The sequence below is a fragment of the Mugil cephalus genome, chromosome 1, assembly GCF_022458985.1.
Source record: "Mugil cephalus isolate CIBA_MC_2020 chromosome 1, CIBA_Mcephalus_1.1, whole genome shotgun sequence".
Taxonomy (NCBI): Eukaryota; Metazoa; Chordata; class Actinopteri; order Mugiliformes; family Mugilidae; genus Mugil; species Mugil cephalus.
Genome location: NC_061770.1, coordinates 48,744,116 through 48,757,918, shown reverse-complemented (window position 1 = coordinate 48,757,918; position 13,803 = coordinate 48,744,116). Strand labels below are relative to the sequence as shown.

At 39.1% G+C, this 13,803-nt stretch overlaps 1 protein-coding gene across 1 annotated transcript; it reads right to left on the bottom strand.

Moving 5' to 3' along the window:
• Positions 1-6,440: 6,440 nt before the first annotated feature.
• Positions 6,441-8,358, bottom strand: LOC125003458 (GTPase IMAP family member 7-like). The gene is made up of 2 exons (XM_047577452.1): positions 8,317-8,358; positions 6,441-7,354 (listed from the first exon to the last, which is right to left on the bottom strand). The coding sequence occupies exons 1-2, from the start codon at positions 8,321-8,323 to the stop codon at positions 6,567-6,569; spliced, it is 795 nt and encodes a 264-aa protein (XP_047433408.1). The 5' UTR covers positions 8,324-8,358; the 3' UTR covers positions 6,441-6,566.
• Between the last annotated feature and the right edge of the window lie 5,445 nt (positions 8,359-13,803).

Here is a 13,803-nt window from a genome sequence, read left to right as displayed (position 1 = left end):
CTCTATCAGCGCATAACATGCTGTGACATGGTTATGGTGTATTTTCAGTTTGGACTTTGGACACACACCAGGGGCTTCACCAAACTAAACGCCATCAAATATTAATACTTTAAACCGGGGTCTTCAATGTTTTTCATTGAAGACGCTAAACCACTTTATGTGTTTTTTATTACACTCAGCCTTGTGCTATTGATAAATACACATTACTATCATCATTTTGTATTCAATATTAAGCTATTCAAATAATACACAGATTCAAGTATTCATTCTTTGGGGGGTTGCAGACCACCTGTTGAAGACCTGTGCTTTAGATTGTTTGTATTCATCTGGTCTCTAGTGGTCATATTGTGTAATTACAGTTCCTATCTGTAGCGTACTGAATTACTGCTGTGTAGAACATGGTGATCAGCTCCTTAGTAGATTAACTGACTAAAGTAAATAAAACCGACTTGATCAACGCCTGTGCTGTGACATCAACTGTTACCATTAATCTGTATCTTTGAACTGTTTTAAACTACATTTCTGGGGCAGCTACAAAGCATCAAGTTGGCAAACATGATATGTTTAGTTCAAAGTCCAGCAACATGTTTAGTTTTTCCAGGAGGTCTGTTCTTCCGTCTCTCTTTGTTTCCCATCACACCATGTAAATTACATTTGTCAGTGGATCCCTTGTTTGACTCTTTAACTCTGTGTTTCCGCATTCAAATATTGACCTGACGGTGAGTACCGGGACGACACCAGGTCCCTACTTTTTTTTTTGTAAACATACTGTATGTTTGTTGCATACTCGTTAATTTACATATGGCGAACAACATAGAACAAGAGGGCACATACAAGAAACAACAATGAAAATAGCAATAATAATGATGAGAATGAAATTTATAAATAAATAACTTAAAAATAACCACAAAGCCAAGTATCAGTGCACGTATAATAATCATGGTGGTAGAAAGAAAAATAAATGAAAATGAAAATGTGTATACTAAACCAAGATAAAATTAAAAGATGGATAAATCTTCAGTTCAGCTCATCATTCCAGCCATCTACTTCAATGTCATTTTTCTCGAGGAAATTACAGAAAAACCTTCCGGATTTTCCAAAACTTGTCAAGCTTATTTTTTGAGGTGTAGCTTGTCGCTCTCTTCATCCAAGTAGAAAGACATCACTGTAAACCACTGTGATGTAGTACAAGGTTTATCCCTGTTCCACAAACAGGCTATACATCTTTTAGCTTCCAGAAAACAAATGTTGAATAAGGGTTTTTCATTTTTGGAGGTCACAAAGTTTTGGTGTGTTTGATTAATTATTTTTTTTGTTGGCTGAATATATATATAAATTCAAAGGAATATTAATTGAATGAGATTCTATTGAAACCCAAGCTGGGGGATGGTCCTTCACAACATGAAATATTCCTGCTCTGATTTGATCTGCCCAATAAATACCACATAAGATTTGGTAGCTGTAATCCACCTCTATCGTATGGTAGATATAACAATGTGAGCCTGAGCCTGGGACGCCTGTTTTTCCAGATGAAGGAGGAGAAGAGCTTTTCAAGTGACCGGAAAAAAGAAAGTGGGCGAGCAAGTGGACTAGATTGGAAAAGATACAAATACTTAGGTAAAATTGATATTTTTATGTCCCCGATCATAGAAATAGGTAATTCTGTCCACCTGTTTATGAGCTCTGTAACTCTGTCTGTTAAGGTGTTGTAGTTCACTGAGATAATTTTGTCAATGGTAGGAGTGACCAGGTCCCTACTTGACATCTGACAACTTTTTTATCCACACATAAGAGAGAACTGTTCAAGTAAAGGGAAAATGAATCTGAGGATCCACAGATTTCCTTGTTTCATGTACAAGAGTTTGATGTACAGTTCACTGTATCTATGATGAAGCAGACAGAGCATTATTTTATTTCACTTTGTCCATTTTTTTGACATGCAGACATTCTTAAACTCACCTGTAACCAGTTGTGTTTTTGGCAGCCATTTTAGATTTAGTCTTAAACTGCTATTTTTCTAAGCCTTTAGTCTAGATAACTAGCTAGCATAAGGCTAGCATGAGGCTTGGGTAACTTCATTTATTTGTAAAGCAATGTTGGGCATTTTTGAGATCAAGGTACACATTAATGATGGTATGACTTTATTTTTCCAATCTAAAATGTCAAAGGTCAAAGAGAGAAATCGACAACATCGACGGTTCTTCCTTTTAATCTTCTGCTCCCGTAACTTTCTCCATTTTTGTTCAGTTGGGAGGAGGTTTCCCCATGTCCGATCCTGTGCTGCAGCCGAAGGCATATAACTTTTCTTTATATTTTAACTATTAATCCAATTTTATTCTCTGTTATTGCTTCTCTATGGATTAATATTGGTTAGATGCATCTAACATGCCCATTAATCACATGATCAGCTCAGTTGCATTCTCCCTTCATTCCCTGGCTGACCACTCCCACCTAGTGGTGGACTATGGATATTAGACTTAGACAGACTTTAATGATCCACAAGGGAAATTACTTTGTCAACGTAGCTTCGTTATACATAAAAGTAAATGCTCATAAAAAATACAAAATAAAAAAAAAAAATATATATATATATATATTATCTAGTAAAATAAACAGTGTAATAAAGACAAATTTATAGAATTAGCATTATGAACAAATGTACAAAAGTAGTTGGCAAAACAGTGTCCAAGGTGATGGGGTTGTTTGGCCAGTTGCATAGCAACAGCGGCGTGGATCGTGCCATTGAGTGTGTCAACTCATAGAGTCTGAAGATGGGGACAAACGTACCGTGGTCCCAGTGGTCCTATGAATCAGGTCTCCAAGCATTTCTCATGACACACTCCCTCTGGGTCCCAAGCACACACAGTCCATCGATCCTGCAGCTAAAGACCTCACGTTCCCCATGAGGACAGACTCACCTCCTTCTCCGCTCCTCCACCTCCAACTCCAGCCTGGCATCCCCAGCGCTTCTCCTGAGGTTCTCATGTCTCACTCCAGTCAACTCAAGGGACACGGACAGTGCTTGCAGCTGATATCTGAAACAAACCATCGGACACAAGGGCCGCTCTGCCAAACTCCGCAGCCAACGACCAATGACACAGCCAAAAACAAAAAGTCCAGAAAAAAACACAAAAACGTCCAAAAACCATTTTGACTGGTTCAAGGCACAGAAAAAACAAGAACAAATCAGACAAAATACAACCATTAACACACTGAGATTAACCTAGAAAGGCTAACATCATGGAGCTACTGGTGACATGCAGCCACATGCAGCCACGTCCCAGCGTCCGCAGAAAGCTTCCTTGTGGAAATACACAGATGGAAACTTGAGAGGATGGGACATTTTTTGTGGGTTTCATTAGAAATGCAGACATTTTTTCATTGTGTTTACTTCAGACACAGTTTACTGAGCCATTGTCGTTGGTTGACGTCAGATTGAGGATATCAGTTTGATCTGATTCTGTTCACTCTGATGGGTGAGTGGATCACGCTTTCACCTCTGTTTTGTATAATAACACAAATGACTGCATTCAGAGCTCCATATACAGCTAGGACCACATGTGTTTAAATGCTGACTCTACCCTCTAAGTTGAGGCTACTTACGTCCAAATCAGAGGAAAGGTGTTGGAATTTTAACCCCTTTCATTCATTGTTTCATGGAGACTTTGTGTAATCCGACCAATGATCAATATAATGATGATTTTCATTAGAAGATGATTAATTGACGTCTGAAACCTGTGCAGGTCACCAAAGAATGGATTCCTGTGTTCTGATTTCTCAGACCAAACTGTAGACGACATTCATCTGTGGCGTGTCAGGATTATTTTGATTCTTGTTTAGAAGTGTGTATATCAGCATTACAAGCATTTATATAATCCTAATGAAGGGTGACAAAGCATCAGTATCATTTGAGTTAACTTGTGAAGGGCTGATACATGTTGGTTTGCCAAGGCTAACTGAACAGACAAGGTCCATGCACTCTTATTTCGATATTCTAAGATACATTAAATACGTAGTTGAAGGAGAACAGCAAGAACAAGTTTTAATTTTGTCTTCCAGATGAATTGATGAACTCGCTGGAAGCCATTACAAGGTGAATAAAGTTTTGTGTATTGCTGTGTATTCCTGCCCTAGTAAAGGCAATAAGTTTATTCATGCAACGTGGAAGCAGGATCAAATTAAAAGCTGAAAAATATTAAGTCTTCTACGAAGGTGGATGTTGCTCCAACACTTTATTACCCTTTATGTATTTGAAGATGTAAAAAGCAAATATTTGATGAATATTATGACATAGTTGAGCCAGTTTTAACTTTTAGCTCAAACCACTTGCATGTACAGCCTGAACAAACTTTTAACAAGACTGTGGGGTATTGAGGGAACGATAGTATGTGAAACGTAATTCTACTGATAAAATGATATATTGGTATAATCACTGTTGAAACTAAAGTACTGATACTCACTGTGTGCTGTGTGTTCTGTCATGTTGAGGTGAAGGTGGGATGTAGAAGGTCAAAATCAAACACTGCTCTGTGTGTCCATCTAGAGCTCGTTGAAGTGTACTGCAGCATCAGAGATTCGTGTGCTTGTGTGTCTGTAAGTTTCACTTTCTCTAAAAGTGAAACTTACAGAGAAAGTAAGTTTCTCTGTAAGAAAAAAAACAAATATAATCAGGAGACCCCTGGCCTGAATAATACTATTTAGGTTACAGAGCTGTTAATGAATTATTTATGAAATTTACAATGTGTTTTCAAAAGCCCTCACATGCACCACATGGATATGCTTTACAAATACTGACATTTACGTTCAGTCTAAAATGTTTAACTGTGCCTTTACCCTTAATCAGCACATTTAACGTATTTTATTTAAAACAAAGGTTTAATTCTTGTTTCGTTTGAGGCAGACATTTCAGCTTGATGAGGGAGATCAGGACAAAATGTCTGCCATGTGTGTGTGTGTGTGTGTGTGTGTGTGTGTGTGTGTGTGTGTGTGTGTGTGTGTGTGTGTGAGTATGTGTGTGAGTATGTGTGTGTGTGTGCAAGAGAGAGAGAGATGCCTGCACTATAAATAAATGGAAAAAAATAAAGGGTTACGGAAAGTTCTGGATTCTGGCTGGCTTTTAGTGTGTTTCAGTCCTTTTGACCATATTTACCTTGCTGGATTGCTGAAAATACAAACGCTAACAACCCCCAGCACCTGTTTCAGTTCATTTATTGTAAATACAGACACACTGACCAGGTATAACATTATGACCCGATCTAATATTGCGTAGGTCTCTCTTGGACCTACAAAACAGTAGTGACTCATCAGAGACTGGACATGGGTCTTCTGAGGGTGTCCTGTGGTGTCTGGTAACAGGATGTTGTTAGTGGTCTTTGGGTCCTATGGGTTGAGGGGAGGGGTCTCTGTGGATCATCTAACAGATACTTGATCAGTTTGGGATCTAGTGAATTTGGAGACCAGGTCAACACCTTGTGAGTTCATTTTTGTGTGTATGCCTGTGTCATGCTGCATTCTGCTGAAGTAGTTTTACCTGTTAAAATGTTGTCTGTCTGTACTCCAAAGGAAAACATGGGACAAGAATGTGGTCTATAAAGAGAACATTTATTGATCCAACCTACACACAAAAAAGAGAATGAAATGAAAGCAAAGGAACTCAGTTTATGTTAGAGGGGATGGGATATTTACAAGAAAACAACAGGAATTGTGTAGATCTGATCATAGTCTGGATTATATTTGATATTAGATGATATAATGAAAAGAACACATCACTCAACCCCTCTGGAGGACACACACTTTTGATCAGGAAGTGAAACAAGGAAACAAGACATAATGGTTCCTGGTTCACTATTTTAAGAAATAGAAAGAAAATATCAAACAAATCACTCAAACATGATTAACTAACTACTTCACACAGTTTTAAGTGGTGGAAAGTACATGGAAGTTAACAACCTTGATCTGATTAACAAAAAAATTAATCTTAATAAACAAAATAATAAAATCATGAAGTCATTTCAACATTCAAACAGTTTCTTGTATGTTTGGGACCACTAATCAATAAAATGCAGTCCATTTATGTGGATTTTCTCAAACTGTAAGAAGAAAGTCTAATATAATCAGGAGACACCTGGTCTGAATGATATTATTTAGGTTACAGAGCTGTTAATGATTTATATATAAAGTTTACAATGTGTTTTCAAAAGGATGATTCAGGAGATTCCATTTCCACATTTCCAAGGACACATGGCATGTGTTCAGCAGTAATGTCAAAAGCTACAAAAGCTCATCTGAGGTTTTCACCTTATTTAAAGTGTAGCTTTGTCTTGCTGTTAAATAATTCTTGTCCTTTATCAACAATATATTTGACATAATTTTCAACAGCCTCTTTTGCTGCTTCTCCTACTGTTTCTGCTCCCTCAACTGCTTTATATCCTGTGAAACCATCCATCACTGCTCCTCCTGCAGCATAAGACCCCACAACTGCTGTCAATGTTGGTCCTGCTGCTCCAGCTCCTGCTATTGTCAGTGCCATTGACGCTGGAGATCCCATTCCAGTCGTGATAATCTTTCTAGTCAAACCAAGAAAACAATGCACCTACTCCGATACCTGTCAGTCTGATTAAAAGTTTCTTAAAGACACTGACTTTAGCCTGCTGTCTGATTTCCTCCTCCGGCGTGTCTGGTGATAATAGTCTAATGGACTTGCTCTCTTCTTGAATTTCATTCTCTGTGTTTTGCAGCATCTCATTGGTGTAGTATACTCCTCCATTTTTCTGCACTGCCTGCTCTATTGTGTTGAGTAGCTTCTTCACCTGGAACTTGTTGCTCCTGTATTCATTCGCTGGCTTTCCATTCCAGTATTTATTATCCACAACGTGCCACCGGCCACCACACTTTTCCACCAGAGCCCTCACAAAATCATTCTGGAGGACATACCTCTCAATGGTTTGTCCTTCTGGAAGCTGGTCACCGTGAGTAAAGACTACTGTTGCATATTTTAACACTTCCTCAGAGAAATATTTTTGTATTTTCTTTATAACAGCTTTCTCGTGCTCTGTTATTCTCTCCAATTTAAGTACAATGAGAAAAGCATGAGGCCCAGGAGCGCACTCTGTGATACACCTCACAATCTCAGCTTCAAGCTCCTCCTCAGGCAAGCCTGTATCGAAGAAACCAGGAGTGTCGATCAAAGTGATGTTTCTTCCGTTGACAGATTTGGTTTCAGCTTTACATTCCTTTGTTCCTGAGCTGAAGGTGTGGTGGACCGGGAACTTTTTCTCATCAAATATGGTGTTTCCCAGGTGACTTTTACCAGCTCCAGTTTTTCCAAGCAGAACAATCCTCCTTGTAGAGGACTCTAGAAGAGAATAATGTATCAGACTCACTAAAATACATGTGTGTTTTGTTAGTTTTCTCATACAAAGTCTGTTTCAGTGAGACATTTGTCCCTGTTTGTGGTTCTGGGTGAAATGTTAAAATGTCCAATGTGCCACAGTTGCAGGAGCACGTTCATTTTAGCCCAACTACCCATTTTAGTTGGAAATGTAAACTTTAAGTAGATAATGAGCACACGTCTGTTTTCACATTTCCAAACTCCAGACAGTGGTTGTTTTACATAATGAATATCAGAAAAAAATGCATTGAATATGTTGCCAACATGCTGACATATGAACATATTGTAAAATCATCATTACACTTTGTTGTATTTAAGCAGCTGGGAAGTTCTTTTGTGGTGAACGTTTTATGAATAATACTTGATAGTAATTCAATAAATGAAATGAACATTTCTCAAAACTCTCAAAAATGTATTTGCTGTGCTGTGTTGTCTCTTCTTTCTCTGCTGAAAGGTGGAGTCAGTTTTGTAAGTAAAGGCTCTACACTGCTTTCGCTTTCAAACGTTTTCTTAGATGAGAGTCCATGCTGGAATATGAAGGTTCACTTTTTTATCATTTGTGGTTTTCCCTCCATGGTCCAAGTCTTATCAGCATAACATAAATACCCCAATTAGCCAAAACATTATCACTGCTGAAAGCTCAAGTACCGTATATATCATGTCAGTGAAATTGTTTGGGAAAACATGGACATTGTAGTTGAAGTGTAGTGTAGTGTAGTTTTCAAAATGGATGCCTTGAGTTTTGAGTACAGTGAGGAGAGACTAGCAACAGGCTGCTGTTTAGACTGTCACATAAAGCAAAATGTTTCACAGTATCAGACACATTCCTCTTCTCAAACACAGAATAAAAGCCATACATACTACTGTGTCCATCAAAAGTGAAATGTCCAGAGAGAAAGAGACTAAAAGAATTAAATCTTACTCACCATCCATGATGAAAAGAAAGATTTTTTTCGTCTTGTCAGCTGTCTCACATAAAACAAAAGTGCAACAAGGAAACACACAGTGAATCTGTTTATAGCATATCATTAGTATAGAGCAGAGCAACCTTTGGCCATGTCATAAACACTGGCACTTCTCAGTGTTTGGACGATCATCGGTTGACATGTGGCCTGATTTTTTTTGGGTCAGCTCCTGCCCACAATCCTTGCGGTGCTGTCACCGTGGTCCTGCCCAGATTGCCAGAGATCCACTGTGGGACCCACTGAGCATTTTTCAGTTTAAAAGATGTCTAATAGAGGTCTAAATGGTCTTTAGACATCTTGGCTAAAATTGGTCTACCACTGGTCTAAAAATTAAAGTTTTTTAGATGTCTAAGTTTAGACCAGCCGTCTAATAGATGTCTAAAAGACGACTACATCTAGACGTCTTTTTTAATCTTAGATGTTTATATATCTATTTATAGACATCTAAAGTTAGACATTTGCCAGACATCGTAGCAGGCAAGCTATAGCTAGCAAACTAGCTCGCAAACAGATTGATGACCATTAAATGAACAACCATTGCAGGACAAAACAACAATTCAATGACGTACCCTTGAGCACTCATCTATAAGAAGTCCTTCTTGGTGTCTTTGATGCTTGCTTTGAAAAAGGTGTCCCAGTCATACTTGAGTGAGGTGACTTGGGAAGCACAGAACCCTGCACTCCGCTAGTTCCTACAAGCACCACATGTATCTCCTCCACTGTCCATCCTTCTACATCTTTTCTTTCCTTTGTTCTCCCCCTCTATTCACTGAGGTGTAGCACTGCCCTCCCTGCCACACAAGGTCACTACACTCAATAAAGATCAACAGGACAGTTCTCAGGGAGGGCTGGTGATGGTCACACTCACGCACTGAAGTAATAAAGCTTTCAGCTGCAAGAATATAACTGCATCAACCTCATATAATGTTGACACCCTGTGGTGTTCAACTATGCAGACAAATGCAGACAAATGGAGAAAAAAAAAAAAAAAAAGGTGTCCCAAGCGGCTCTGCTCGCCATCGACCATTGACCGTTGAAATTGTGGTAACAATTTCTCGTTGTTATCTCTGATCTCTGGCAACACGCCGCGGACAGGCCTGCACCATAACACCCCACCTAAATTCAAACATCTCTTCCCCAAAGACATGTTTGACCTAAAACCCTGCACGTGATAGCGCATCAGACACGACATTGTTGATACCTTTTATGTGTTTTATTTCAACGTGGAAATCCTGCAACGACAAAGACCAGCGCATAAGGCGCTGATTGTTATTGCACATGCGGGACAGGAACACCAGGGGATTATGGTCTGTATATACAATGACTGGGACGGAGCTTGAGCCTACATAGACCTCAAAATGTTGTAGAGCTAATAGCAGGGCCAGACATTCCTTCTCGATTGTACTGTAGTTCACCTGGTGTATATTGAACTTTTTTGAAAAGAAACATACGGGATGCTCAATCCCATGGACATCCTTCTGCAGGAGCACAGCACCGGCGCCATGAGCGCTTGCGTCTACCTCCACCTTAAAGGGACGCTCAAAATCAGGTGCAGCCAGTACTGGCGTACTGCAAAAGAGGGCTTTGGCAGAGTCAAAGGAGTCCTGATATTCAACTGTCCACAAACACTGGCGGGAAGGACTCACTAAGCTGGTCAGTGGCGCAACAACACTAGCGAAGTTCTTACAGAACCCACGATAGTGGCCACACATTCCCAGAAACCGGCGCAGCTGCCGCTGCGTCTCTGGTACAGGAAAAGTCCAAAATTTTGAGACACTTGGAAGAGCATTTCCCATATTTATGTAATCCGGCTAAACGTGACATTTGTGTTTCCTGGAAACAAAAATGACACAGCTACCCCCCTGGACAGGGAGGGACAACACAACAGAGAAAACCAAAACAGAATCCAAATTATGACTCCTACGGTCATAAAAGCTGCACACACATCAATTAAATGAAATCACAGCCTGAGCAACTTTTCCCGACTGGTTTCAGTGCGAAGTAGAGAGACATTCTACAAAAGTAAACTACTGTGGAAGTAAAACTGAAAATTCAACCACATATAAGTGCTACTTGACATAGAATTGTTTTTAGGCATTGAATTACCATACCAATTACCAATTACCATATCAAGACAAACAACATTCTCTGACAGACCAAAACAAATAAATAGATATATACAATAATATCATTTGATTATCTACTTAATCTGTTCAAAGGTTGAAGAAATCAACGTTTCTTTTTGCGAGGCAAGATGGAAACGTTCCACCCTCTGTGTCATAGACATCATCAGGCCATACTTTTATGGCTTTGACAAACAAGCACCCCTCTGTATTTTCATAATCATCGTCAATAATTTATGAAAAGTACCAGGAAAGGATTCGGCGAGTGTTTGGTCTTTGACAGTTGTTTTTGTCCACACATCGATGAGAGCCATCCCAGGGAAGGGAGAAGGAATCGGACGATGTAAGTTATTATTCTCTCTTGTAATTAACAGTCATGTGATGTATGATTATGTGTATTTATTGTTTGCATGACGGAGTAGATAGAACTTAATTGTGTTTTGCATGATCCCCCCCTGAAATTTTATTGTTCACATAGAGAAAACTCTTCAATACTTGTGGTCTCACAGGTTCTTGTCTGTGGTGGGGTACACAGGGTGGCAAAATAAAGCAGTTTGTTCGTGGGGCAGACACATCTGATCTGAGTTGTCCAGTATGGAATTTTCTATGCACAAGTTATCTCAATTAGTTTGTTTGGTTCTGTAAATATATCAATTGGTCTAAATCTGTAATTTTATTACCCAGCAAATGCATTTCTTTCTTTTTTATCTATCTATCTATCTATCTATCTATCTATCTATCTATCTATCTATCTATCTATCTATCTATCTATCTATCTATCTATCTATCTATCTATCTATCTATCTATCTATCTATCTATCTTTTATTTCTTATTTTTTTAAGATTATACTGTACAATTAAGGTAAAATATACCATATTGCATTAAACTATGCTCTACGTTACGGATTATTATTTTCTGTCATAGGTCAGTCCACTGTCCTGTAACAGCTTCTTTGAATATCATTTTCATATACAGGATACTTGTTTTAGGGCCTTATGTAAATACATAGATGGAAACTCAGGAGAATGGAACGGTTGTGTGCGTGTGGACATAGGGTAAATGTTTAGTGTGTTTCTTTCAGCCTTTTATTGAGCCACCGTCATTCAGTTTCATCCAAGCAGCAAAGATGCGGGGGAGTCTTTTTCTGCTCATTCTGACGGGTAAGTGGGTCCTCTGGTTTGTATGATAACTCACATGATTGCGTTCAGAGCCCCATGCTCAGTTGGATCCCTTGACACTGCGCATTATTTGTGACATTCGAATATCAAAACCCATCCAAGTCTCAGATATACTTTGAGAGTCCTTTGCAGGCGATGACTGAATGAAGTCTGAAATCCATGCAGGTCACCAGAGAATTGATTCCTGTGTTGCTCTTTTAGACTTTGACTTTAATGAGCCACAAGTTAAATTACCTGGTCACAATAGCACAGTTGTGTATATTGCATAGCTTGTCATTGTCTTTCTGTGCTCTAATTTAGTTATTTATTTTTCTGTTTTTAGGTCAGTGTTCATTCGTTCTGTGTAGGCTCTACGAGTACCACTTCATTGATACGGAAAGAACCTGGGAAGAAGCCCAGAAGTACTGTAGAGACAACTATTCAGACCTGGCCTCTGTGTTTGACCAGTCAGATGCGGAGAGACTCAAAGTTCAAGGTAATGAATCCACAGACGAAGCCTGGATTGGTCTGCACAGCATCGCTGGAGAAGAGAAACGTATGTGGCACTGGTCTCTACCTGGGGTGGAGTTCAATGAGACAAAATGGGGTAAAAATGAGCCAAATGGCAATGATACAGGTGGGAAGCCTGAGAACTGTGTGGTGATGGATGCCGCAGACGAATGGAAGGATTTTCCTTGTGCCGATATGAAACAGTTTGTCTGCTACGATGGTGAGTACGACATAAAAACAACAACAACAACGCCATCATCATTTTTACAGAAAGGTCATTTAAGAATGTCTGATATGGTTAAAATAATACATGACATCTGAACAGAGGTGGTAATGATGCCCTTTGTTTATTCCACAGAAACCCAGCTGCCCAATAAAACATTCCATTTCATTGACTACAAACTGACATGGCTGGACGCTCAGAGCTATTGCAGAGAAAATTACACAGACCTGATAAGTGGAGTCCCACAACTAGAAGAGAAAGAATTAATCCACAAGAGGCAGTCTAGAAGTAACATTTGGATCGGCCTGTTCAGAGACAACTGGAGGTGGTCAAATGGAAACAATTTCTCCTTCAGAAACTGGGAAAGTATTAATGAGACATCTGGTACTTTGACAAACAAGTGTGCGACGGTGAAGGAAACAGGGAAATGGGGCTCTGACACGTGTGAAAACAGAAAAAAGTTCTTCTGCTATGACGGTGAGTTTCACTTCAACTTGTCTTGTTTTTGATGAGCACAGGAAACTGAATTTATAACAACTATTGATTCAGTTTACGAACACATATACGGTAACATTGTTGCATCGAGGAATATACGCTGATCAGCCACAACATTAAAACCACTGACAGGAGAAGTAACAGAAACTGTGAAAATGTGTCACTGCAGCACAGTAGTAATAATAGTACTGCAAACCACAGGCTGAAAGATAAAAACACAGTAGAATGAGACACACAGAGCTGAAACACAAAAATTCACAGTTGAATTTAGAGTCTGGTTATGATCCAGGTTTGTAAAAAAATAAAAAATAATAATAATAATAATAATACACAACTGATTTCAGTGAGATTTTTTGCATTTGAAAGCCTGGTATTCATGTAAAAGGTCTCTGTTTGTTCATATCAGATAAAGTGATCCTGATCAAAGAAAATAAGACCTGGGAGGAAGCCTTGTATTACTGCAGAGAGAACTACTATGACCTGGTCTCCATCACTAACCTTAATGAACAGAGATGGGTTCAAGAGAGAGCCAAGAACGCCTCAACTCCTTTTGTCTGGCTGGGACTGCGCTACACCTGCACTCTGGATTTCTGGTTCTGGGTCAGTGATGAGGTAGTCAGCTATAAGAACTGGGCCTCAGATGGAAAGAATGATGACTGTGACATGTCTGGAGCCATGGAAACAGGAGGAGGACACCAGTGGTTCAAAATAATCGATAACGAGAAGTTTAATTTCATCTGTTCTAAGTAACCTCGTTGGTAACATTTACTCACTGTTAACTTAACTAATTGGTAACATTTACTACTTTAGAAAATGTAGAGATTAGAGGACGTAGAGGAAATGAATTGACTAAACACTAAGAGAGAGATGAACCACAGAGGTCATACTTCAGTTAGTGAAGGTATATGTGTATCTGAGTTTGCTGTGAAGTAAAAAATA